The sequence below is a fragment of the Oncorhynchus mykiss genome, chromosome 29 (assembly GCF_057628025.1).
Source record: "Oncorhynchus mykiss isolate SJ-2025 chromosome 29, ASM5762802v1, whole genome shotgun sequence".
NCBI classification, from domain to species: domain Eukaryota; kingdom Metazoa; phylum Chordata; class Actinopteri; order Salmoniformes; family Salmonidae; genus Oncorhynchus; species Oncorhynchus mykiss.
In genome coordinates this window covers 43,049,288-43,076,903 of record NC_143050.1, presented here as the reverse complement: position 1 = coordinate 43,076,903, position 27,616 = coordinate 43,049,288, and the positions used below count along the sequence as shown (strand labels likewise).

Below are 27,616 nucleotides of genomic sequence, written 5' to 3'. Positions count from 1 at the left end.
ACTAATCCGGACGCTTATAAGAAATCCTGCTATGCCCCCAGACGAACCATCAAACAAGCAAAGCGTCAATAAAGGATTCAAATTGAATCCTACTACATTGGCTCTGACGCTCGTCGGAAGTGGCAGGGCATGAAAACTATTACGGATTGCAAAGGGAAACCCATCTGCAAGCTGCCCAGTGACTGGAACCTACCAGATGAGCTAAATGCCTTTTATGCTCACTTCGAGGCAAACAACACTGCAGCATGCATGAGAGCATCAGCTGTTCTGGACAACTGTGTGATAACGCTCTCGGTAGCTAATGTGAGCAAGACCTTTAAACAGGTCAACATTCACAAAGCCGGACTGATTACTAGGATGTGTACTCAAAGCATGTGCGGACCAACTGGCAAGTGTCATCACTGACATTTTCATCCTCTCCCCGATCGAGTCCAGACTGACAAAAGGGTTTGATATTGATGTCTCTAAATGGAGAGAGATGTGGCACTTGGCATAACATTTTTACTTGTGTTGTCTTTTTTTATTATTGAATTGAATGGTATCAGTAAATATGAGGAAGAAACCCAGTGTATTCTGCACCTGGATCAGGGAACTCCTGTTGTATACTAGACACCACACAGGAAGGCATAGCCACGGGAAGTAGGGTTGCTGAGGGTGCTGGCGCACCCCCTGAAAAGTCTGAATAATAAAACAAGTTTCATTAAAAATGAAACATTTGTGAGAACCTTTTTTCCTCATAAAAGTAATGCACTACTGGGCCTTTACTAATCCTGTATTAGCGGACCTATATAGCCCTCTACATGCAATATTTCTGCCACTACCCCTGTTTTACTTATGTAAATGAGATATTTCTGTATTTAATTTTGAATCAATTTGCAAAAAATTCAAAATATATATTTTTACTTTGTCATTATGGCATATTGTGTGTAGATGGGTGAGGGGGGGAAATAAATGTAATCTATTTTGAATTCATGCTGTAACACAACAAAAATGTGGATTAAATTAAGCTGGATGGCTAGCTAGCTAGCTAGCTATTAGACTGGATCTAGCTAATGGTCATTATACATACAGGCTTTGTCTCTTAGTGGCTATGTCTAGATATTTTTGACAAATGCAATTAAAATTCAACGGACATCTCCATTTGTGTGAATGTGTCTGAAGACTGGGGTAAATTCCTTAGTGAAGACCATAGTCAACCGTAGCTAAATGTTTTGCAAGGTAAACCAGATTATTCTCTCACTGTTTCAATCCACTTGCACTGTGGCATTGGAGAGAAAATGTTGCCATATTCAAGCTAATATCCTGTAATTTTGCATTTTTTTTCATGAAGTGGAGAGATGTTATTGTTGTTGCAGCTTTCAAGCTAATATCCTGCAATTCTACACATTTCCCCACGAGGCAGAGAAAAAACACTGCATTTATGTAAATCAAACAGTATTGAGTTGATATAAAAAAAAAATGGTGCAGTACTGTGGATACCAATATCCCTGTGAGACTCGCAGTCCCATGTTGCCCAGGGCTAAGAACATAAATTGTAGATACATAATATGACTCTCTAAATATATTCCATGGATCTCTTGGTCAAAATTATTTTAAAGATATGTACCTTTGCAGTACCTCTGACCCCACTTTGAGAACACCCGAATAGGCTTTCGAGAGGTGTGGCGGGTGCACTCAGTAGCAACACTGCACGCCCGACATCGACGGAGCTCTCAAACAAACAGGTATTACATGGATGAAATTCGCAAAGTAAGGCACTCTTTTATAAACTGAAATAGTAATTGAGTCCGTATTGCCGCTAATAGCACAAACGAATGGTGTACACCTGCATTTCATGCAACAGCAGTAATGGAGTTGTAGAAATGGACATGTTTGTACTTGGCGCATGTGGGGAATTGAGAACGGTAGTTTGAAGTGTTCGTTAGAACAGTAGACGTGAGCTCGCAATCGCATCGTGACATACACCGCAGTGTCTCATCAGTAGACTACTGAGTTCAGAGAGGACATTATTCTATGTTTTCGGAAAAATATTCTGTAGTAGTCTGATTAATCAGGCTGTACACAATTCATTGATATAGGCGCCAACCGGAAACCTATGCCTGCAAAAATGGTGTAAGTGTTCCTCCAACGTTTACCGGTTGTCCTCTAGCTGCTTAGTTTAATATGGATTCGCTCTGAAAAATACTTTTTTGACCTGAATGACAAAATATTCAAGAAATGAAGGTGCTCAAAGTTTTTTTTTGCATTTTTTTGCATTTTTTTGCATGAGACATTCATGTCAAATCAAGTTTTATTTGTCACATGCGCCAAATGCAACAGGTGTAGACTTTAAGTGAAAGGCTTACCTACAAGCCTAACAATGCTTTAAGACGTTTTGAGAAAAAATAAGTGTTAAGTAAAATTAGAAAATAAAAGTAACAAATAATTAAACAGCAGCAGTAAAATAACAATAGCTGGTTATGTACAGGGGGTACTAGTACAGAGTCAATTTGTGGGTTAGTTGAGGTAATATGTAATTTTTTGGGGTATTTTTTGTTTAACCTTTCGGTTACTGGCCCAACGCTTTAACCACTAGGCTACCTGCCACTCCCTCTACATGTAGGTAGAGTTAAATTGACTATGCATAGATAATAAACAGAGTAGCAGCATTGTAAAAGAGGTGTCTGGGTAGCCCTTTGATTAGCTGTTCGGGAGTCTTATGGGGTAGAAGGGGTAGAAGCTGTTAAGAAGCCTTTTGGCACGTGGCAGCAGAGAGAACTAGGGTGACAAGGGTGGCTGGAGTCTTTGATTATTTTTAGGGCCTTCCTCTGACACCGCCTGGTGTAGAGGTCCTGGATGGCAGGAAGCTTGGCCCCGGTGATGTCCTGGGCCGTACACACTACCCTCTGTAGTGCCTTGCGGTCGGAGGCCGAGCAGTTGCCATACCAGCAGGCAACCCCCCCAGGATGCTCTCGACGGTGCAGCTGAAGAATCTTTTGAGGATCTGAGGACCCATGTTGAATCTTTTCAGTCTCCTGAGGGGGAATAGGTTTTGTTGTGCCCTCTTCACGACTGTCTTGGTGTGTTTAGACCATGATTGTGTGTTGGTGATGTGGATACCAAGGAACTTGAAGCTCTCAACCTGCTCCACTACAGCCTCGTCGATGAGAATGGGGGCGTGCTCGGTCCTCCTTTTCCTGTAGTCAACAATTATCTCCTTTGTTTTGATCACATTGAGGGAGAGGTTGTTTCCTGGCACCCCATGGCCTTGTCTCTGACCACCTCCCTATAGACTGTCTCATCGTTGTTGGTGATCAGGCCTACCACTGACATGATAATTGTGTTGGAGTCGTGCCTCGCCTTGCAGTCATGATTGAACAGGGAGTACAGGAAGGGACTGAGCACACATCCTTGAGGGGCCCTTGTGTTGAAGATCAGCGTGGCGGATGTGTTGTTAACTACCCTTACCACCTGGTGGCGGCCTGTCAGGAAGTCCAGGATCCAGTTGCAGAGGGGAGGTGTTTAGTCCCCATATTGACGTGGTTCTGAGTGATGTTTTACGACACTCTTTTACAACACCTGTGGTGTATGTGTGGCAATGGCGGAATAAAATTTAAACTCGTTCATCTATGATCGATGGTGCGGGTTGTCCTTGCTCGCTGTAACTAACAAAGAAGGATATGGTTCCAGAAGTGGAAATCATGTTTTTTTTCTGTGGATGTTGGAGTTTATGGAAGTGCAATGGATGTATTCAAGCCACCAGAGGCTTTGTGCCTGGATGGGAATTCTGACACGAATTGGAAAACATTTCGGCAGAGGTTTTTGTTGTATATGTCTGCCATTGGCGTTACAAAGGAGCCCGGAAGAATGTAAAGTTGCTCTCAATATATTCAATTCCTTCAAGTTTGCAAATATGGAGGATAAAGACGAGTTTGCGGAGGTACTGGTTCAGTTTGATGCATGTTGTTTGCCAAAGAAGAACGGGACATATGAACGTCGTGTTTGATGTTGTGTTTGACGTCTTTTCTACTGATTTGAAATGAAAAGCACAGACGTGTCATTTTGACACCTAATCTCATCTACGCTTCGAGATCAGATTGTGTTTGGTATAAATGATTCCAGAGTTAGAGAAAGATTGCTGTGGGAAAGTGAGTTACATTTGGACACTGCAGTAGAAATATGTCAGGTGAATAAGCGGGCTCAATTGCATATTAAAACCTTTAGCTCCACACCAGCAAGCACTGCTATGGAGGTGGAAAGCGCAGCAGTGGCTTTTGTACATAAGGACACAAGGGGGCGCTATGAGCAAAGGATTTACAAGCAATGTGATTGTAACAGGTGTGGCACCAGACAAGGAAATGTCCTGTCTTTAGGAAAAGTGCAAGGGGAAAAATGTTATTGGACAAATATGTTTTGCAAAGGACAAGTATGGGAGACAAAATGTTCACACCATTGAGATGGAGGAGAATGAACAAAGATGTGTTCACAGGATTTGGTGCAATGCTTCTCATTCACTCTATAACCCTCACAGAGAATGCCAAGCCAGTGATTTATGCACCACGCAGAGTTCCGGTGCCACTATGGAAGGATCTAAAGAATGAGTTGGGAAGAATGGCAAAACTCGATGTGCTTGTGAAAACAGACGAGCCAACAGACTGACACCAATTCCATGGTGTGTGTTCGCAAAAGGAATGGAGATCTGAGAGTCTGTATGGACCTCCAAGGACCTTAAATATATCAAAAGGGAGACTGTTCAGATTTCTAAGAGGGAGGAGATGGCGTGTGAAATGGCTGGCGCACATTATTTCTCCAAGTCGGATGCTTCAAATGGATTCTGGCAGGTGAGGTTGGATGCAGCCAGCACCAAGCTTTGTACAGTCAATACCTCCTTTGGAAGATATTCCTTTAAGAGGTTACCATTTGGCATACGTTCTGCCCCTGAGCTCTTTCACAAGGCCATGGAAAGTGTCCACTGAGGGGTTAGAGGGAGTTTGAGTGTATGTGGATCATTCTGTGGTCTGTGGGTCCACTTCAGGAACACAATGAGCAGTTGGAAAAGACTGCAGATGGTTCAGAAGCATGGTTTGAAGCTAAATCGGGCTAAATGACAGTTCTGTGTGAAGGAAATCACATTTCTTGGATAGGCTATCCTCGTAGGGTGTGCAGCCTGATCATGCCAAGGTCAATGTGGTGAGGGAGATGGCAAATCACACACATCGGAAAGGCATTCAGCGTGTTTTGCGTGTGGTCAATTATTTGGGGAAGTCTACCAAATCTGTCAGCTAAAACAGTGAACTTAATAACACTCCTTCAGGACAAGAGAGTTCTCGTGGAACCGAGAACACGAAAGAGAGTGGGACAATGTAAAGAACATTTTGGCTGAAGAGCCAGTGCTAACTTTTTTTTAACCTGACAGGCCTACTAAGGTGTCCACGGACGCCTCTAAAGATGGCATTGGAGCAGTGCTGCTTCAGGAGCATCAAGGTGTGTGGAAGCCTGTGGCTTATGAACCCATTCTTTGACTGATGCTGAGAAGCGTTATACCTAAATAGAAAAGTAGTGCCCAGGGTTGGTTGTGAAGTTTCACTGTTACATTTATGGTTTTGTTCTAACCTATGTGCCTGGGTAAACTTTAGTGGTAGCAGATGCCCTCTCAAGGACTCCACCAGTAGTGGCCCAAATCATCCTCAATCAGGAGTCTATTGCGGAGGAGGTTGCCTTACATGTGGATATGGTCATGGAGTCACTTCCTGTTTCTGAGCAACAACTAAGGAGAATAGCTGAAGAGACCACAATAGATCCCAATCTTCCAATCTTTGCAAGGTGATTCATAATATGGAAAATGGCTGGCAAAAAGGCTCTTGTAAGCAGCACTTCCCACTAAGCGCAGAGCTGTCAATGGTGTGCTGTTGAAGAATAACAGAATGGTAATACCTCCTTCAATGCGTCAGGAGATCCTAAAGAGCGTACATGAAGGACATCTGGGAGCTGAGAAATGTAAGCGAAGGGCCAGAGTCCCTTTAAATATAAATTCTGACATAGAGCAAATGGTGGGAAATTGTGACATGTCTCAAATTTCAGTATAGACAGCCCAAGGAACCCATGGTTATGGGAGAGGTACCCACCTCAGCCTGGGAGAAGATTGGAGTCGATAGTTTCTGATTATGCACCATAGTTTGCTTGCAGTGAGTTTAAGATGTTTGCAGCACATTAGGAGTTCAGACATATAACCTCTAGTCCGCTATATCCTAAAAGTAACCGAAGGCTGAAAAAAGTGTGCAAATCGTGAAGAGACTCTTAATTAAGTAAAAGCAGCACACTGATCCATACTTGGCTTTGTTGTCATACAGAGCAGCTCCCTTGGAATGTGGATGGTCACCTGCAGAGATCTTAATGGGATGCAAGTTGTGTTCCTGGTTTCCTAGTTTCTACCTGAATGTCTGCCCATTAGCTGTAAAGCACATATGTCAGAGTCAAGGCCCGCGGGCCACATCCGGCCCGCAAGAAGGTTTTTTACGGCCCCTGGGATGATCTTGATTTATTATTAGAACCGGCCCGCAGCAAGCCGGCAGCCCGCAGATCTTTTACACGCACCAATACTACATTTCCCACAATGCAAAGGTGACGCACCGAGCAGTAGGCTGCTTCATTTCAATATTTATTGGCACAGCAGTCGTCAGCATCACAGTAAAATTAACTTTCAGATACCCATCAAAAATGGCAAAACGGAAGGTGGATACTGAGAACCGGGGGTTTCAAACAAGGTGGGAGTCGGAGTATATGTTCACGAAGGTAGCTGGAAAACCTGTGTGTCTTCTGTGTGGAGAAAGTGTGGCGGTACTGAAAGAGTATAATCTGAGACGACATTATGAAACGAAACACGCGGACAAAAACAAGAATATGGACATGGAACAAAGGCTACAAAAGGCAGAGGAATTAAAACGAGGCCTCAAATCTCGACAGGCTCTGTTCAAAAAAGCCAAATCACAAGGCCAGGCTGCTGTCAAGGCCAGTTTTATTTTGGCAGAAGAGATCGCTAAATCAGCCCGGCCATTTACGGAGGGGGATTTCATCAAAAACTGCATGATTAAAGTTTGTGACGAAGTTTGCCCAGAAAAAAGGCAACTCTTTTTAAATGTGAGTCTGAGCAGAAACACCATTGCCGAGAGAGTAGACCAGTTGTCCATCAATCTAAAAGAGCAGCTTGTGAAAAAGGGAAAAGATTTTATTGCATATTCCTTGGCTGTGGATGAGAGCACCGACATTTCTGACATTGCCCAGTTGTCAATTTTCATCCGCGGAGTGGACTCCAACCTAAGCGTGACAGAGGAGTTTTTGGCTTTACGTCCTATGCATGGCACAACTACGGGGCATGATTTGTATGAAGAGGTGTCAAGATGTGTAAATGAGATGGAGCTGCCTTGGGAAAAACTCGTGGGTTTGACAACCGACGGAGCACCTGCGATGTGTGGACACAGGAGCGGACTGGTGGCGAAGATACGGGAAAAGATGCAAGAGGAAAACGCGACAGGTGAGCTGACAGCTTATCATTGTATCATACACCAGGAAGCGTTGTGCGGTAAAGCCTTGAAAATGGAGCATGTAATGAGCATCATCACGCGCACAGTTAACTTTATCAGAGCCAAAGGTTTGAATCACCGCCAGTTCAAGGCATTTCTGACGGAGTTAGAAACGGAGCATGGTGATTTGCCTTATCACACAGAGGTGCGATGGCTAAGCCAGGGAAAGGTGCTTCAAAGATGTTTCGAGCTTCGTGAGGAGATTTGTCTGTTCTTGGACAGCAAAGGGAAAGACACAACACAACTCCGAGATGAAATGTTTCTGTGTGAAATGGCTTTTCTGTGTGACATTACGAGTCATCTGAATGCAATAAACTTGCAGCTGCAGGGTCGGGATCGTGTCATCTCTGATATGTACAGTACAGTGAAGGCATTTAAAACCAAACTGACTCTGTGGGAGACGCAGATGCGGAAAGAAAATTTGAGCCACTTTCCCAGCTGCCAGACCATGAAAGAGAAGCTCTCTACCAGTGCGTTCCCGAGCACACAGTTGGCTGATAAAATAGGTATGCTTGCCGCTGACTTTCGACGCCGATTTGCTGACTTTGAAGCACAAAAAAGCAGGTTGGAACTGCTCGGTAACCCATTTGCTGTTGACGTGGAAAGCTCACCACCAAACCTCCAAATGGAGTTGATTGACCTCCAATGCAATGATGCACTGAGGGCAAAATATGCGGCAGTGGGTGCTGCGGAGTTCGCCAGTTTCCTCCCCGGCACAATGCCCCAGCTGCGCATCCAGGCTGCTCAAACGTTGTCTATGTTTGGCAGCACATACCTGTGTGAACAACTGTTTTCTTTGATGAACCTGAACAAAACATCACACAGAAGTCGACTTACTGCTGAACACCTCCACTCAATTCTGAGGATTTCTTCAGCTCAGAGCCTTACCCCGAACATTGATGAACTTGTGGAAAAGATGGGACACCACCAAGTATCACCCTCAACCTCAAACAAGTGAACATTACTGTGCAATCACATATTTAGAGTTTTTACTCAGTTCAAGTTTAAAAGTTAAAATTTAATATTTGTTTTCACTGCATGTTACTTCTCCTTAAACAAAGTGTTGTTTTTGATTAATAGATTTTTGCACTTTATTTTTTTGTATTTCAATCCAATTATATTTTAAAAATATTTCAGTTGAGTGGATGATAGAACATTGCTATTATTGTTTTTTCTTTGAAGTAAATTTAGCCCACTTTTGCTAAAATAGAAAATATAGTCTACTGATGGTGCCTTGAATACCGGTTTCTTTCATTTAATGTTCATGTTATGGGGATATTTATATAAAGGAAATTTGTCTTTTGTGTCTGTTGAAAATTAAAGATTACTGACAGAGCCATAAGAAAATATTGCTTTATTTATCTGATCATATTGTAATATATTTGTTAGGTTTTCAGTAGGTTCAATTAGGTTCACTAGACTATATGCGTCATTTAAAAAATTTTCAATGAACATTCGAACAGTCCGGCCCTCGTCTTGTAGCTGATTTTTTTATTTGGCCCTCCGTCCATTTGACTTTGACACCCCTGCTGTAAAGGATAGGGCCCTACAGCTGAAGGCTAGACAAAAATGATGCTACGACAAAACCGCTAGAGTTGCTGTTGGCAGCTCAGGATGTGGTTAGAATTCTAGGTCCGGATTCATGGGAAAGAAAGACTGCTGTATTAGAGGAGGTTGAGCCTCAGCCATATACAGTCAGGACAGAAGATGGGGCTGTGTATCGGCGCAATAGACAAAACCTTTTGAGAACACAGGAGACGTTTGGGGACACTCAGGACACCGGCATACTGACACTGGATGCACAGAAAAAAAGAAAGGAGAACAAGTGGGGATGTGACAGAAGGTACTGGGAGTGGGACAGAAGCTTCGGACACAGTGCCTCAGACCCTGCGCAGGTCTGAGAGGGCCAGCGGGTCTCCAGAAAGATTGAATATTTAGTGGTGATGTTTGATGGACCAAAGACTGAGTTGTTGTGGTTTGTTTCGATATGTTCATGATTTGACTATTTGAAAACAGATGAATTGGTATTTGTGAATTGACATTGCTTGTTAATGAAATGTGTATGTTTGAGAAAAAAAAATATATATATAATTTTAAAAAAGGAAGATGTATTGATGGGGTTCTGAGTGATGATTTACGACACACTTTTACGACACTTGTGGTATGTGTGGCAATGGGTTGTCCTTGCTCGCTGTAACTAACAAAGTAATACAGTGCCAGGGTCCTTAATTTAGTGATTAGCTTTGAGAGCACTATGGTGTTGAGCTGTAGTCAATGAACAGCATTCAAACATAGAAGTCATTTACCTTGTCTGGTAGGCTTGTGTCACATGGCAGCTCGTGGCTGTGCTTCCCTTTGTTGTCTGTAATAGTTTGCAAGCCCTGCCACATCCGACGAGTGTCGATGTGGTCAGATTCGATTATGCTGAGCACCAGGGGCACAATTAGGAGGAACGGGCAAAAGTGATGAGGGAGGAGTGCCCTTTTCAAATATTATAGTAAACTGTGCTGCTTGGTGATGTTGTCAAAAGCAATCACTTTTGCATGCAAACACAGACTCCTATTCATTACTCTTCATGCTTAATTACCTTTTTGTTTTGAGCTGACTTCACCGTGGGCTTTGAACAGGGCACCTGGGAGGCAGCCCGGTTCCAAAACGAATGCAATCAACTTTCACCCGGCGCAAAACACCCAGGCAGGCTCCCGGGCGGTATTAATCTAATCCCCTCATTGTGGAGAACAACCTAACATCCGTGTCCATAGCGCTTGGCCGGAGCTAGGAGTCTAGGTAGGCAGGCAAATATGTTCTAGCTTAGACCCTATTTCACATAAACTGAGGTTTTTGTGTTGTGCCTGCCATCGGTTGAGACAAGATGCCCTTTGAATGCAGGGTGGGTGTAATTTCAATCATAGAAATATAATTCATAGAATGGATCTATCCTGCAATTGAGCTGTTACACCATTGAAGCTTAAATTGAATTGACTTCTAACTTCTAATTACTACCACAAAGATGTCCACCCGCGGTTGAATGTCAGCTTAAATGGTCATGTATATTCTATTGTCTGTATTTCTATGATTTCAATAGTTCTCCTATGGAGGATGACAGTATAATTTTAAACAGATATTCCCAATTCAAGTCAACATTCTCTGATGTGTGGACCTCCAACCATGTTACCATTTTGAAAGTAGAAATACAATTTTTATTCCCATTTTAGTACATTTTATCAGCAAAAAAATTACACCTACCCTGTATTCAAGAGCATGTTGTCTCAACCGATGGCGGACACAACACAAAAACCTCAGTTTATGTGAAATAGGGTCTAAGTTACAATACATGCGAATTTGAATAAAATAAGTTAGTGTTTTTAGATAATGTTTATGGTTAAAAAATGACCAAAAATAAAAACATTTCCCCATTAATTATAAAATAGTTTGCCAACCCTGTTTGTAAGCTTTTCAATTATATCAATCTCAACCGTTTATCTTTTCCACTAATGAAGACATGGTTGTCTCAAGGTATGGTGCGGTATGTAAAATGATTCAACTTTGAGCACCTTTATAACTTTAATGATTTGGCAATCAGGTCCAAAAAGTCACTTTCTGAGCACTTCTAAAATGGACAAATGTGTAAAGAATGTTTCGTAAAAATGGAAAGGGGTGCTGTCAAAAAGTGATTAAATTCAAATGGATTAACCCCATGTAATAAAGTTAAATAAATATTAGGCTATGCAATCTTCTTACCATCGGCAAAGGCATCTGTTTTATCATTAGGCCTATGTTTTAATGTTATTAGCCTACCATTATTTCAATTCCTGTGCATCAAACACCAACAATTCCTACAAAGTAACAATATTTGCTTGGAATACAGTTGATCAACCACTAGAAGTTGTGCGGAAGCATAACTTGGAGATTTGCGAGGAGATGCACAACACTTTCCCGTCAAGTTCAAAATTGACAATTGCCAACCTTTGTGGGAAAACTGATGCACACAAGGTTTAGTCTTTCTAATAAAGGTTTAGTCTTTTTGATAAATGAGGCCCCTGGCGAGGCACAGTATATTATTCCCCACCAGACACTGGGGTTCAATCCCTGCTTCCACCCTTCCTAAGTGCATAACAATATAGGGCTACCTATTTTTTAAATATATTTTTTACTGTTTATGTTTTTAAAGTAGACTAAATGTATACTTCATAGTAATCTCTTGTGACAGATTGAATGCCAAATCGAGTGCTGGCCAGTGATAGTGCTATTGGGTTCTTGGTTCTGAAATGAACTTTACAGAAAGAGGAATGGAGACTAAATAAATAAATAAATAAATACATATATATATATATATATATATATACACACACACACACACACAGTACCAGTCAAAAGTTTGGACACACCTACTTATTCAAGGGTTTTTCTTTATTTTTACTATTTTTCTACATTGTAGAATAATAGTGAAGATATCATAAATATAAAATAAAAATAAGTGTTAAACAAATCAAAATATATATTTGTGATTCTTCAAAGTAGCCACCCTTTGCCTTGATGACAGATTTGCACACTCTTGGCATTCTCTCAACCAGCTTCATGAGGAATGCTTTTCCAACCGTCTTGAAGGAGTTCCCACATATGCTGAGCACTTGTTGGCTGCTTTTCCTTCACTCTGCAGTCCAACCCCCAAACTATCTCAATTGGGTTGAGGTCGGGTGATTTTGGAGGCCAGGTCATCTGATGCGGCACTCCATCAATCAATCAATCAATCAATCAAATTTATTTTATATAGCCCTTCGTACATCAGCTGATATCTCAAAGTGCTGTACAGAAACCCAGCCTAAAACCCCAAACAGCAAGCAATGCAGGTGAAGAAGCACGGTGGAGAGAGAGAAAGAAAGAGAGAATTAGAGAGAGCATATGTGGGATGGCCAGTCCTCTTCTGGCTGTGCCGGGTGGAGATTATAACAGAACATGGCCAAGATGTTCAAATGTTCATAAATGATCAGCATGGTCGAATAATAATAAGGCAGAACAGTTGAAACTGGAGCAGCAGCACAGCCAGGTGGACTGGGGACAGCAAGGAGTCATCATGTCAGGTATTCCTGGGGCATGGTCCTAGGGCTCAGGTCCTCCGAGAGAGAGAAAGAAAGAGAGAATTAGAGAGAGCATATGTGGGATGGCCAGTCCTCTTCTGGCTGTGCCGGGTGGAGATTATAACAGAACATGGCCAAGATGTTCAAATGTTCATAAATGATCAGCATGGTCGAATAATAATAAGGCAGAACAGTTGAAACTGGAGCAGCAGCACAGCCAGGTGGACTGGGGACAGCAAGGAGTCATCATGTCAGGTAGTCCTGGGGCATGGTCCTAGGGCTCAGGTCCTCCGAGAGAGAGAAAGAGAGAAGGAGAGAATTAGAGAACGCACACTTAGATTCACACAGGACACCGAATAGGACAGGAGAAGTACTCCAGATATAACAAACTGACCCTAGCCCCCCGACACATAAACTACTGCAGCATAAATACTGGAGGCTGAGACAGGAGGGGTCAGGAGACACTGTGGCCCACTCCGAGGACACCCCCGGACAGGGCCAAACAGGAAGGATATAACCCCACCCACTTTGCCAAAGCACAGCCCCCACACCACTAGAGGGATATCTTCAACCACCAACTTACCATCCTGAGACAAGGCTGAGTATAGCCCACAAAGACCTCCGCCACGGCACAACTTAAGGGGGGGGGGGGGGGGGGCGCCAACCCAGACAGGATGACCACATCAGTGACTCAACCCACTCAGGTGACGCACCTCCTCCAGGGACGGCATGAGAGAGCCCCAGTAAAGCCAGTGACTCAGCCCCTGTAATAGGGTTAGAGGCAGAGAATCCCAGTGGAAAGAGGGGAACCGGCCAGGCAGAGACAGCAAGGGTGGTTCGTTGCTCCAGAGCCTTTCCGTTCACCCTCCCACTCCTGGGCCAGACTACACTCAATCATATGACCCACTGAAGAGATGAGTCTTCAGTAGAGACTTAAAGGTTGAGACCGAGTTTGCGTCTCTGACATGGGTAGGCAGACCGTTCCATAAAAATGGAGCTCTATAGGAGAAAGCCCTGCCTCCAGCTGTTTGCTTAAAAATTCTAGGGACAATTAGGAGGCCTGCGTCTTGTGACCGTAGCGTACGTGTAGGTATGTACGGCAGGACCAAATCAGAGAGATAGATAGGAGCAAGCCCATGTAATGCTTTGTAGGTTAGCAGTAAAACCTTGAAATCAGCCCTTGCTTTGACAGGAAGCCAGTGTAGAGAGGCTAGCACTGGAGTAATATGATCAAATTTTTTGGTTCTAGTCAGGATTCTAGCAGCCGTATTTAGCACTAACTGAAGTTTATTTAGTGCTTTATCCGGGTAGCCGGAAAGTAGAGCATTGCAGTAGTCTAACCTGGAAGTGACAAAAGCATGGATTAATTTTTCTGCATCATTTTTGGACAGAAAGTTCCTGATTTTTGCAATGTTACGTAGATGGAAAAAAGCTGTCCTTGAAATGGTCTTGATATGTTCTTCAAAAGAGAGATCAGGGTCCAGAGTAACGCCGAGGTCCTTCACAGTTTTATTTGAGACGACTGTACAACCATTAAGATTAATTGTCAGATTCAACAGAAGATCTCTTTGTTTCTTGGGACCTAGAACAAGCATCTCTGTTTTGTCCGAGTTTAAAAGTAGAAAGTTTGCAGCCATCCACTTCCTTATGTCTGAAACACATTCTTCTAGCAAGGGCAATTTTGGGGCTTCACCATGTTTAATTGAAATGTACAGCTGTGTGTCATCTGCATAGCAGTGAAAGTTAACATTATGTTTTCGAATAACATCCCCAAGAGGTAAAATATATAGTGAAAACAATAGTGGTCCTAAAACGGAACCTTGAGGAACACCGAAATTTACAGTTGATTTGTCAGAGGACAGACCATTCACAGAGACAAACTGATATCTTTCCGACAGATAAGATCTAAACCAGGCCAGAACTTGTCCGTGTAGACCAATTTGGGTTTCCAATCTCTCCAAAAGAATGTGGTGATCGATGGTATCAAAAGCAGCACTAAGGTCTAGGAGCACGAGGACAGATGCAGAGCCTCGGTCCGATGCCATTAAAATGTCATTTACCACCTTCACAAGTACCGTCTCAGTGCTATGATGGGGTCTAAAACCAGACTGAAGCATTTCGTATACATTGTTTGTCTTCAGGAAGGCAGTGAGTTGTTGCGCAACAGCCTTTTCTAAAATTTTTGAGAGGAATGGAAGATTCGATATAGGCCGATAGTTTTTTATATTTTCTGGGTCAAGGTTTGGCTTTTTCAAGAGAGGCTTTATTACTGCCACTTTTAGTGAGTTTGGTACACATCCGGTGGATAGAGAGCCGTTTATTATGTTCAACATAGTAGGGCCAAGCACAGGAAGCAGCTCTTTCAGGAGTTTAGTTGGAATAGGGTCCAGTATGCAGCTTGAAGGTTTAGAGGCCATGATTATTTTCATCATTGTGTCAAGAGATATAGTACTAAAACACTTGAGTGTCTCTCTTGATCCTAGGTCCTGGCAGAGTTGTGCAGACTCAGGACAACTGAGCTTTGAAGGAATACGCAGATTTAAGGAAGAGTCCGTAATTTGCTTTCTAATAATCATAATCTTTTCCTCAAAGAAGTTCATGAATTTATCACTGCTAAAGTGAAAGTCATCCTCTCTTGGGGAATGCTGCTTTTTAGTTAGCTTTGCGACAGTATCAAAAAGGAATTTCGGATTGTTCTTATTTTCCTCAATTAAGTTAGAAAAATAGGATGATCGAGCAGCAGTAAGGGCTCTTCGGTACTGCACAGTACTGTCTTTCCAAGCTAGTCGGAAGACTTCCAGTTTGGTGTGGCGCCATTTCCGTTCCAATTTTCTGGAAGCTTGCTTCAGAGCTCGGGTATTTTCTGTGTACCAGGGAGCTAGTTTCTTATGAGAAATGTTTTTAGTTTTTAGGGGTGCAACTGCATCTAGGGTATTGCGCAAGGTTAAGTTGAGTTCCTCAGTTAGGTGATTAACTGATTTTTGTCCTCTGGCGTCCTTGGGTAGGCAGAAGGAGTCTGGAAGGACATCAAGGAATCTTTGTGTTGTCTGTGAATTTATAGCACGACTTTTGATGATCCTTGGTTGGGGTCTGAGCAGATTATTTGTTGCAATTGCAAACGTAATAAAATGGTGGTCCGATAGTCCAGGATTATGAGGAAAAACATTAAGATCCACAACATTTATTCCATGGGACAAAACTAGGTCCAGCGTATGACTGTGACAGTGAGTGGGTCCAGAGACATGTTGGACAAAACCCACTGAGTCGATGATGGCTCCGAAAGCCTTTTGGAGTGGGTCTGTGGACTTTTCCATGTGAATATTAAAGTCACCAAAGATTAGAATATTATCCGCTATGACTACAAGGTCCGATAGGAATTCAGGGAACTCAGTGAGGAACGCTGTATATGGCCCAGGAGGCCTGTAAACAGTAGCTATAAAAAGTGATTGAGTAGGCTGCATAGATTTCATGACTAGAAGCTCAAAAGACGAAAACGTCATTTTTTTTTTTGTAAATTGAAATTTGCTATCGTAAATGTTAGCAACACCTCCGCCTTTGCGGGATGCACGGGGGATATGGTCACTAGTGTAGCCAGGAGGTGAGGCCTCATTTAACACAGTAAATTCATCAGGCTTAAGCCATGTTTCAGTCAGGCCAATCACATCAAGATTATGATCAGTGATTAGTTCATTGACTATAATTGCCTTTGAAGTAAGGGATCTAACATTAAGTAGCCCTATTTTGAGATGTGAGGTATCATGATCTCTTTCAATAATGACAGGAATGGAGGTGGTCTTTATCCTAGTGAGATTGCTAAGGCGAACACCGCCATGTTTAGTTTTGCCCAACCTAGGTCGAGGCACAGACACGGTCTCAATGGTGATAGCTGAGCTGACTACACTGACTGTGCTAGTGGCAGACTCCACTATGCTGGCAGGCTGGCTAACAGCCTGCTGCCTGGCCTGCACCCTATTTCATTGTGGAGCTAGAGGAGTTAGAGCCCTGTCTATGTTGGTAGATAAAATGAGAGCACCCCTCCAGCTAGGATGGAGTCCGTCACTCCTCAGCAGGTCAGGCTTGGTCCTGTTTGTGGGCGAGTCCCAGAAAGAGGGCCAATTATCTACAAATTCTATCTTTTGGGAGGGGCAGAAAACAGTTTTCAACCAGCGATTGAGTTGTGAGACTCTGCTGTAGAGCTCATCACTCCCCCTAACTGGGAGGGGGCCAGAGACAATTACTCGATGCCGACACATCTTTCTAGCTGATTTACACGCAGAAGCTATGTTGCGCTTGGTGATCTCTGACTGTTTCATCCTAACATCGTTGGTGCCGACGTGGATAACAATATCTCTATACTCTCTACACTCGCCAGTTTTAGCTTTAGCCAGCACCATCTTCAGATTAGCCTTAACGTCGGTAGCCCTGCCCCCCGGTAAACAGTGTATGATCGCTGGATGATTCTCAAGTCTAATACTGCGGGTAATGGAGTCGCCAATGACTAGAGTTTTCAATTTGTCAGAGCTAATGGTGGGAAGCTTCGGCGTCTCAGACCCCGTAACGGGAGGAGTAGAGACCAGAGAAGACTCGGCCTCTGACTCCGACCCGCTGCTTAATGGGGAAAACCGGTTGAAAGTTTCTGTCGGCTGAATGAGCGACACCGGTTGAGCGTTCCTACAGCATTTCCTTCCAGAAACCGTGAGAAAGTTGTCCGGCTGCGGGGACTGTGCCAGGGGATTTATACTACTATCTGTACTTACTGGTGGCACAGACGCTGTTTCATCCTTTCCTACACTGAAATTACCCTTGCCTAGCGATTGCGTCTGAAGCTGGGCTTGTAGCACAGCTATCCTCGCCGTAAGGCGAGTACAGCGACTACAATTAGAAGGCATCATGTTAATGTTACTACTTAGCTTCGGCTGTTGGAGGTCCTGACGAATCGTGTCCAGATAAAGCGTCCGGAGTGAAAAAGTTGAGTAGGAAAAAACAAAAATATAAACGGTAATTAAAAAGTGAAAACCGTAAATTTGTCAGGTAGCAAAACAGGTTGGCAACAAAACGCACAGCAACTCAAAAACAAGTCTGCAAGTCGTGACCGGAAATGACGTCCGTAGGAGGTGTTCAAAGAATTAGAATACTAATAGGATCTCTATGGAGGAAATACTGTCACACACATACTGTCACACATCACACACCTTCTTGGTAAAATAGCCCTTTACACAGCCTGGTTGTGTGTTGGGTCATTGTCCTGTTGAAAATCAAATGATAGTCCCACTAAGCGCAAACCAGATGGGATGGCATATTGCTGCAGAATGCTGTGGTAGACATGCTTACTAAGTGTGCCTTGTATTCTAAATAAATCACTGACAGTGTCACCAGCAAAGCACTACCACACCATCACAACTCCACCTCCATGCTTCATGGTGTGAACCACATGCAGAGATCACCTACTCTGCGTCGCAAAGACACAGTGGTTGGAACCAAAAATCTTTCATTTGGAGATTTTCACCGGTCTAATGTCCATTGCTCATGTTTCTTGGCCTAATCAAGTCTCTTCTTCTTATCGGTGTCCTTTAGTAGTGGTTTCTTTGCAGCAATTTGACCATGAAGGCCTGATTCTCACGCAGTCTCCTCTGAACAGTTGATGTGTCTGTTACTTGATCTCTGAAGCACTTATTTGGGCTGCAATTTGAGGCTGGTAACTCTAATGAACTTATCCTCTGCAGCAGAGGTAACTCTGGGTCTTCCTTTCCTGTGGCGGTCCTTATGAGAGTCAGTTTCATCATAGCGCCTGATGGGTTTTGCGACTGCAGTTGAAGAAACTTTCATAGTCCTTGAAATGTTCCGGCTTGACTGACCATGTCTTAAAGTAATGATGGACTGCCATTTCTCTTTTCTTATTTGACCTGTTCTTGCCATAATATGGACTTAGCCCTATTTGGTAAAATACCATCTTCTGTATACCACCCCTACCATAACACAACTGATTGGCTCAAATGCATTAAGAAGGGAAGAAATTCCACAAATGTACTTTTAACAAGGCACACATGTTAATTGAACTGCATTCCAGGTGAAGGTGGGTGAGAGAATGACGTGTATGTTAAGCTGTCATCAAGGCAAACGGTGGCTACTTTGAAGAATGTCAAATATATTTTGATTTAACTTTTTTGCTTACTACATGATTCCATATGTGTTATTTCATAGTTTTGATGTCTTTACTATTATTCTACAGAAGAAATGTAGAAAATAGTAAAAATAAAGAAAAATGAGTGTAATGAGTAGGTGTGTCCAAACTTTTGACTGGTGGTATATGTGTGTGCATATAAACTCAGCAAAAAAAGAACCATCCCTTTTTCAGGACCCTGCCTTTCAAAGATAATTCGTAAAAATCCAAATAACTTCACAGATCTTCGTAGGAAAGGGTTTAAAAACAGTTTCCCATGCTTGTTCAATGAACCATAAACAATTAATGAACATGCACCTGTGGAATGGTCTTAGGACACTTCTACTGACTCTGAAAAAACACCAAAGGAAAGATGCCCGGGGTCCCTGTTCATCTGCGTGAAAGTGCCTTAGGCATTCTGCAAAGAGGCACGAGGACTGCAGATGTGGCCAGGGCAGTAAATGGCAATGTCTGTAATGTGAGACGCCTAAGGGAGACAGGACGGACAGCTGATCATCCTCGCAGTGGCAGATCACGTGTAACAACACCTGCACAGGATCGGTACATCCGAACATCACACCAGTGGGACAGGTCCAGGATGGCAACAACAACTGCCCGAGTTACACCAGGAACGCACAATTCCACCATCAGTGCTCACTGTCCACAATAGTCTGAGAGAGGTTTGACTGAGGGCTTGTAGGCTTGTTGTAAGGTCCTCACCAGACATCACCGGCAACAACGTCACCTATGGGCACAAACCCACCGTCGCTGGACCAGACAGGACGTGCAAAAAGTGCTCTTCTCTGACGAGTCGCTGTTTTGTCTCACCAGGGGTGATGGTCGGATTCGCATTTATCGTCGAAGGAATGAGCGTTACACCGAGGCCTGTATTCTGGAGCGGCATCGCTTTTTGGAGTTGGATGGTCCGTCATGGTCTGGGGCGGTGTGTCACAGCATCATCAGACTCAGCTTGTTGTCATTGACTACAATCTCAATGCAGTGCGTTACAGGGAAGACATCCTCCCTCATGCGGTACCCTTCCTGCAGGCTCATCCTGACCCTCCAGCATGACAATGCTACCAGCCATACTGCTCGTTCTGTGCATGATTTCCTGCAAGACAGGAATGTCAGTGTTCTGCCATGGCCAGCGAAGAGCCTGGATCTCAATCCAATTGAGCACGTCTGGGACCTGTTGGATCGGAGGGTGAGGGCTTGGGTCACCCCCCCACCCAGAAATGTCTGGGAACTTGCAGGTTCCTTGTTGGAAGAGTGGGGTAACATCTCATAGCAAGAACTGGCAAATCTGGTGCAGTCCATAAGGAGGAGATGCACTGCAGCACTTAATGCAGCTGGTGGCCACACCAGATACTGACTGTTACTTTTGATTTTGACCCCCCCCCCCCCCCCCCCCCCCTTTGTTCAGGGACAAATTATTCCATTAATAATAAATGCAGTTGACAGTGAGAGGACGTTTCTTTTTTTGCTGAGTTTATATTTCAAACCAAATACTTAGTCTTTTACTACTTTTTCCACCACTGAACCTTACAATTATTTGTATGTGTGGGGTACAGAGATGAGGTAGTCATTAAAAAATAATGTTAAACACTATTGTTGCACACAAAGTCCAAGCAATTTATAACTGTATGACTTGTTAAGCACATTTTTACTCCTGATCTTATGTAGGCTTGCCATAACAAAGGAGTTGACTCAAAACACAGCTTTAAATGTTTTATTAATTAGTCAAATGTAAAAAAAAAAACAATCGCACTTTAACATTATGGGTTATTGTGTGTAGGCCAGTGACAAACAATCTCAATTTAATCAATTATAAATTCAGGCTGTAACATAACAAAATGTGTAGAAAGTCAAGGGATGTGAATACTTTCTGAATGCACTGCATACCTGTATATATTTCAGAAGGGGATACAGGCCGGTAGGAGAAACGGTGGGAAGAGTGGATGCAGGGATTGAACCCTGGTCTCCGATGGGGAGATCTGAATATGTGATGTGCCATAAAGGTTCAAATCCACCACGGCTCTGCACGAATGGAGGCCCTCTTCACTGTTTCTGTAGCATTTTTGATGTCATCCCATCCACTATTCTTTCTTTGACACGTGTTTCCACAGGTTGGCTTCCAGAAGGCATCCAGCTTCTCAGTTCCCTGGGCAAGAGGATGGTGCTGGCTGGTGTGCTGCTTTCCTCTGCCCTCGCCCTGTTCGGATGTACCTTCACACTAGGCATGCGCTACAACAAAGGTGAGAGGCCTGTGGTTACACGCATGCATGCATTCAGTTGACCATTAATTGTTCCTAGCTAGACTCAGTAACACTGGTCTCAGTGAAGGGGCAGTAAATTGGTTTAGGAACTATCTTTCTGACAGAACACAATGTGTATATAGTGACAATCACAAGTCTAGCTTTCTTGAGATTAATATAGGTGTGCATCAGGGTTCAATTTTAGCTCCTGTGTTGTTCTCAATTTTTATTAATGATTTGGGAAATGGGATGCAACCAGCAAAGTTACATCTATATGCAGATGATACAGTCATATATTCATGTGCTCCTTCTCTGGTTCAGGCTGTTGAAGAGATCCAGACTGCTTTTCAGTCACTGCAGGCCTCCCTTCATGGTCTCACACTGGTCTTGAATGTACATAAAACTAAATTCATGACCTTTAAGAGAGCTAGAACTCTGCCAGAGAACGTTAGCATTGTCACATCTGGTGGCTTGCTTATCCATTGAAAAAGTGTCATCCTACAAATACCTAGGTATTTGGTTGGATGACAAGTTGTCCTTTAAAGTTCATGTGGATAATCTTGTGACACAACTTAAATTGAGATTGGGTTTTTATTTTTGTAATAAGGCTTGCTTTCTGCTTATGGCTTGAAAAAAGCTTGTTCAGACACTTTTCTCTCTGTAATTGATTATGGTGACTTGTTGTATATCAATGAAACCTCCTCCGTCTTACAGAGACAGGACTCTATTTATCATGCATCCTTGCGCTTTATTACAAATGTCAAGTCACTCACCCACAATTGCACATTGTACCAAATGGTAAACTCCCTCTTTACCTCTGTAGTCTGGTCTCCTTCACCACCAGCAGTTACCATACATGGTCTGCTAGGTGGTTGCTACTTAAAGTCCCCAGGACATTCACTGTATTAGGCAAGACTGCCTTCTATACTTGTGCACCAGAGACATGGAATAATCTACAATCCATGTTTCATCTCGATATGTTAGTGCCACTGAATGAATTTAAAATATTGATGGGAGACTCTGTTACAGAGGAGTGTAAATGCTTTTTTTAGGCTGGATCATGTTGTATGTTTTGATTATGTAATGTATTGATTGTTGTTGCCTTGGCCAGGTCTCCCTTGAAAAAGAGACTCTGGGTCTCAATGGGCTTTTTCCTGTTTAAACAAAATAAAAATATAATGGGATCATACAAAAGTCTTGTGACAATCCATTATAACCACACCATTAAGCATTATATGCGCAGGCTTTAAGTAGAGCGTTACAGAATGCTGTTTTTCTACCTTCACACAAGACCAAGCACAGAGCCCGTGTCTGACCAAGGCCTGTTTCACGGTGGCCAGTAAGATCGTAGAGGGCCTGGACCGCAGCGCTGACCCCTGCCAGGACTTCTACCAGTACGCCTGCGGGGGTTGGGTCCGCAAGAACCCTCTCCCCGACGGACGCTCTGGTTGGAGCACCTTCAACAGCGTCTGGGACCAGAACCAGGCTGTCCTCAAACACCTGCTGGGTGAGTTGGAACCAAAGACATGTACACACACTCACGCACACACGCAAGCATACACATTAAATGTTATTTGCAGAATGTGTAGACCTTACCCTGAAATGCTCACTTACAAGCCCTTAACCAACAATGCACTTTTAAGAAAATATTTACTAAATATACTAAAGTAAACAACTTATTTGTTTAACTATGTGGGTGTTAATTGAAATAGTCAGAGTGGCCATTTGATACATTTTTCAGTGTTAGCAGTTGATGTTAACACAGACCACAAAGCAAATCAGGGGGAGGAAATAGGTTTATTCATAGAGAACAAATCATGAGGGGAGGTAAATGTTCATGCTCCCCTGTCCTCAGTGATTCTCTCCACGGAACAAAGGGACAGGATGTAGTTTTATAACCCAGCCCTAGCCTGTGGTTGACCAATTTAGAATTCCTTGAAATAAAACTGGGCCAATGGCCAAATAACAAGTATCCTATTTCAGGTTCAATGTATAAACAATTTGGACCAATGAGAACTTTCTATGGGTCCCGGACTGAAATTCTCTGACCCATTGATATTACAGAAAAAACACTATTTCCATTGATTGTTAGTTCTCTATTGACCTCTCATCCTCTGCATTGTGTATTTAATAAAGAAATATTCTTACAGCAGTTTTATGTCTTGAGGAAGCTGGAGCCTTTTGGACCTAGACTTGGCGTTCCGGTACCACTTGCTGTGCGGTAGCAGAGAAAACAGTCTGACTTGGGTGACTGGAGTCTCTGACAATTTTATGGGCTTTCCTCTGACACTGCCTATTATATATGTCCTGGATGGTAGGAAGCTTGGACCCAGTGATGTACTGAGCCGTTCGCACTACCCTCTGTAGCGCCTTACGGTCAGATGCCGAGCAGTTGCCACACCAGGTGCAGTGATGCAACTGGTCAGGATGCTCTCGATATTGCAGCTGTAGTACTGTTGAGGATCTGAGGACCCATGCCAAATCCTTTCACTTTCCTGAGGGGGAAAAGGCGTTGTCGTGCCCTCTTCACGGCTTTCTTGGTGTGTTTGGACCATGATAGTTTGATGTGGACACCAAGGAACTTAACTCTCGAAACATGCACGCACACACACACGTACACACAGGCATGCATACTGTCAACATTCTGTAAACATAGACACTTGTCATATACCATTTCTCCTGCTTTTCTTGCTACCCAAATAAAACACCAACCCATGACTGCAGTGACAGAATTACGCCATAGCTTGACGTTTTAATTACGCCATGAGGTGCCGTGTCTTAGCTGTCATTCAAACTCTGCAAAAGGGAATTTTAAAACGTAAGTTTAGCCATTACTCCCGAATGCTCAGGGTTTGAGAAAGGGTGGTTGACGATATTTCTGACCTTCCTGTGAAATCGTGGGGTGTAGGTGTCCTGGAGGGCAGGTATTTTGCTCCCGGTGAAGCGTTGGGCAGACCGCACCACCCTCTGGAGAGCCCTGCGGTTGTGGGCGGTGCAGTTGCCGTACCAGTCCGACAGGATGCTCTCAATTGTGCATCTGTAAAAGTTAGGGGCCAAGATGGATTTCTTCAGCCTCCTGCGGTTAAAGAGGTCGCTGTTGAGCTTCACCACACTGTCTGTGTGGGTGAACCATTTCAGATTTTCAGATTTTCATTCAGCCACAATAGTATTAGTGTTTTGGTGCTGATGTTGGGCAATTAGGCCTGGTTCGCAGTTGATGTTCCAATTTCATCCCAAAGGTGTTCGATGGAGTTGAGGTCAGGGCTCTGTGCAGGCCAGTCAAGTTCTTCCACACCGATCTCGACAAACCATTTCTGTATGGACCTCGCTTTGTGCACAGGAAAAGGCCTTCCCCAAACTGTTACCACCAAGTTGGAAGCACAGAATCGTTTATAATGTCATTGTACTGTTGTGTTAACAATGAAAAACGTCCCCAGACCCTTTATTCCTCCTCCGCCAAACTTTACAGTTGGCACTATGCATTGGGGAAGGTAGTGTTCTCCTGGCATCTGCCAAACCCAGAGTTGTCTGTCGGACTGACAGATGGTGAAGTGTGATTCATCACTTCCACTGCTCCAGAGTCCAATGACGGTGAGCTTTACACTTCTCCAGCCGACACTTGGCATTGTGCATGGTGATCTTAGGCTTGTGTGCGGCTGCCATGGAAACCCCTTTCATGAAGCTCCCGACGAGTGTTCTTGTGCTGACGTTGCTTGGCTGTGTGCTCGATTTGTAATACACCTGTCAGCAACGGATGTGGCTGAAATAGCCGAATCCACTAAATTGAAGGGGTGTCCACATACCTTTGTATATAGTGTGTGTGTATATATGCGTCAGCCTACTAATTATACAGATTAAAATCAAATTCTCTAGCCTATAGCTTACTTGTAACTTTATAGGCCACATGCTGCACCAGAATCACATGTTCTCTTAGCTTTAGCATGGTTTGAACGAGGTGTGTAATTCCAGTCAATTCATTTACCCATTTACTGGGCTTTTGTATTTCTGTCGTGTGTAATGCGCAGTAGCCTACTGGCTCTATCTGATTCAGTGTGGTTAGGTTAAATGCGGAAGACACATTTCAGTTGCATACATTGTTGGACAACTGACTTAGGTATCTCCCTTTCCTTTATATCATACAGTATATATCTTGAATAAAGACACAATCATTTGGGCTTTGATTACAAAATGTATTTTTAATGTAGGGCTCAATGTATTTAATGTATGGCTCATCAGGCTCGGGTAGCATCAGTTTCGAATTTTCGGTCATTGCTCCTAATCAAAACCTACTCCTCTTTTCCTCTTTTCTCTCCTCCTTCAGAGAACGTCACTTTCAACTCCAGAAGCGCGGCGGAGAGGAAGACGCAGTTCTACTATCTGTCCTGTCTCAATGAGCAGCACATTGAGGAGCTGGGAGCCACGCCCCTTATTGACCTCATCACAAAGGTCAGTTTTGCTTCAGACCCCGCCCTCTTCACACGTGCACGCAAATACACTCGGTTACGTCCTAATGATCTCCGCTTTCTGCCAAAGTGTGTACCCTTCACGGATTTGAAAGGAAATGGTAAATATAAACTCCCTCTTTTATGCCTACACCAATCAAGTGCACACTTCATGAGAAAGGAGATATTCTTGGGAGACAACCACGCACTCCATGACTCAATGTCATTAACACATTATGCTCGTGACCACATGGGTTTGAATCTAGGAGCCCCTCCTACCCCTCCTACTCCTACTTTGTCACAAACCCTCTTATTGATTAATCAGCTGTGTTTGTTAGGGATGGAGAAAAAGTGGCCACCAATCAGGCCCTCGGACTGGAGTTGCCCACCCATGATGTTAGCTTAGCTGACACCCATCTCTTTTCGAAACAATATTTAATTTCTCCCTTATGCTCACCAGAGATGTCATACATTGTAAACAAGTCTAGCTGTTAGATTGGTAACTTTTATGTTTGCTTTGTCAGTGTAACCTGGTATTTAGACTGGTTTATGGAATGAGTAGCTGTGGATGTGTTCCGTGTTATGTTTGGATTAGAGGTCGACCGATTATGATTTTTCAACGCCGATACCGATTATTGGAGGACCAAAAAAAGCCGATACCAATTAATCGGCCGATTTAAAAAAAAAAAAAAAAAAAAAAAATAATAATAATAATATATATATATTTTTAAAACATTTTATTTATTTGTAATAATGACAATTACAACAATACTGAATGAACACTTATTTTAACTTAATAAAATACATCAAAATCAATTTTAGCCTCAAATAAATAATGAAACATGTTTAATTTGGTTTAAATAATGCAAAAACAAAGTGTTGGAGAAGAAAGTAAAAGTGCAATATGTGCCATGTAAGAAAGCTAACGTTTAAGTTCCTTGCTCAGAACATGAGAACATATGAAAGCTGGTGGTTCCTTTTAACATGAGTCTTCAATATTCCCAGGTTTTTAGGTTATAGTTATTTTAGGACTATTTCTCTCTATACCATTAGAATTTCATATACCTTTGACTATTGGATGTTCTTATAGGCACTTTAGTATTGCCAGTGTAACAGTATAGCTTCCGTCCCTCTCCTCACTCCTACCTGGGCTCGAACCAGGAACACAATGACAACAGCCACCCTCGAAGCAGCGTTACCCATGCAGAGCAAGGGGAACATCTACTCCAAGTCTCAGAGCGAGTGATGTTTGAAACGCTATTAGCAAGCACCCCGCTAACTAGCTAGCCATTTCACATTGGTTACACCAGCCTAATCTCGGGAGTTGATAGGCTTGAAGTCATAAACAGAGCAATGCTTGAAGCACAGCGACAAGCTGCTGGCAAAACGCACGAAAGTGCTGTTTGAATGAATGCTTACGAGCCTGCTAGTGCCTACCATCGCTCAGTCAGACTGCTCTATCAAATCTTAGACTTAATTATTTATTTTATTTTTATTTTACCTTTATTTAACCAGGCAAGTCAGTTAAGAACAAATTCTTATTTTCAATGACGGCCTGGGAACAGTGGGTTAACTGCCTGTTCAGGGGCAGAACGACAGATTTGTACCTTGTCAGCTCGGGGGTTTGAACTCGCAACCTTCCGGTTACTAGTCCAACGCTCTAACCACTAGGCTACCCTGCCGCCCCCGGGTAGCCAGAAATACGAGCCTTAGGTCATTAATGGGCGGCAGGGTAGCCTAGTGGTTAGAGCGTTGGACTAGTAACCGGAAGGTTGCAAGTTCAAACCACCGAGCTGAACGACATCTGTCGTTCTGCCCCTGAACAGGCAGTTAACCCACTATTCCTAGGCCGTCATTGAAAATAAGAATGTGTTCTTAACTGACTTGCCTTGTTAAATAAAGGTAAAATTAAAAAATAATATGGTTGAATCCGGAAACTATCATCTCAAACAAAACGTTTATTCTTTCAGTGAAATACGAAACCGTTTCGTGTTTTATCTAACGGTGGCATCCATAAGTCTAAATATTCCTGTTAGATTGCACAACCTTCAATGTTATGTCATAATAACTGGCAAATTAGTTCGCAACGAGCCAGGCGGCCCAAACTGTTGCATATACCCTG

The 27,616-nt window shown here is 43.1% G+C and overlaps 1 protein-coding gene across 1 annotated transcript in view; it reads left to right on the top strand.

Moving 5' to 3' along the window:
- The first annotated feature begins 1,639 nt into the window (after window positions 1-1,639).
- The window catches only part of LOC110509553 (endothelin-converting enzyme 2-like), a 65,800-nt gene continuing 39,823 nt past the window's right edge, over window positions 1,640-27,616 (top strand). The window contains exons 1-4 of the mRNA XM_021590491.3: window positions 1,640-1,724; window positions 20,924-21,052; window positions 22,344-22,559; window positions 25,374-25,498. Of these exons, the coding sequence (XP_021446166.3) occupies window positions 20,971-21,052; window positions 22,344-22,559; window positions 25,374-25,498 (423 nt within the window). The 5' untranslated portion in view covers window positions 1,640-1,724; window positions 20,924-20,970. The remainder of the gene's footprint in view (window positions 1,725-20,923; window positions 21,053-22,343; window positions 22,560-25,373; window positions 25,499-27,616) is intronic.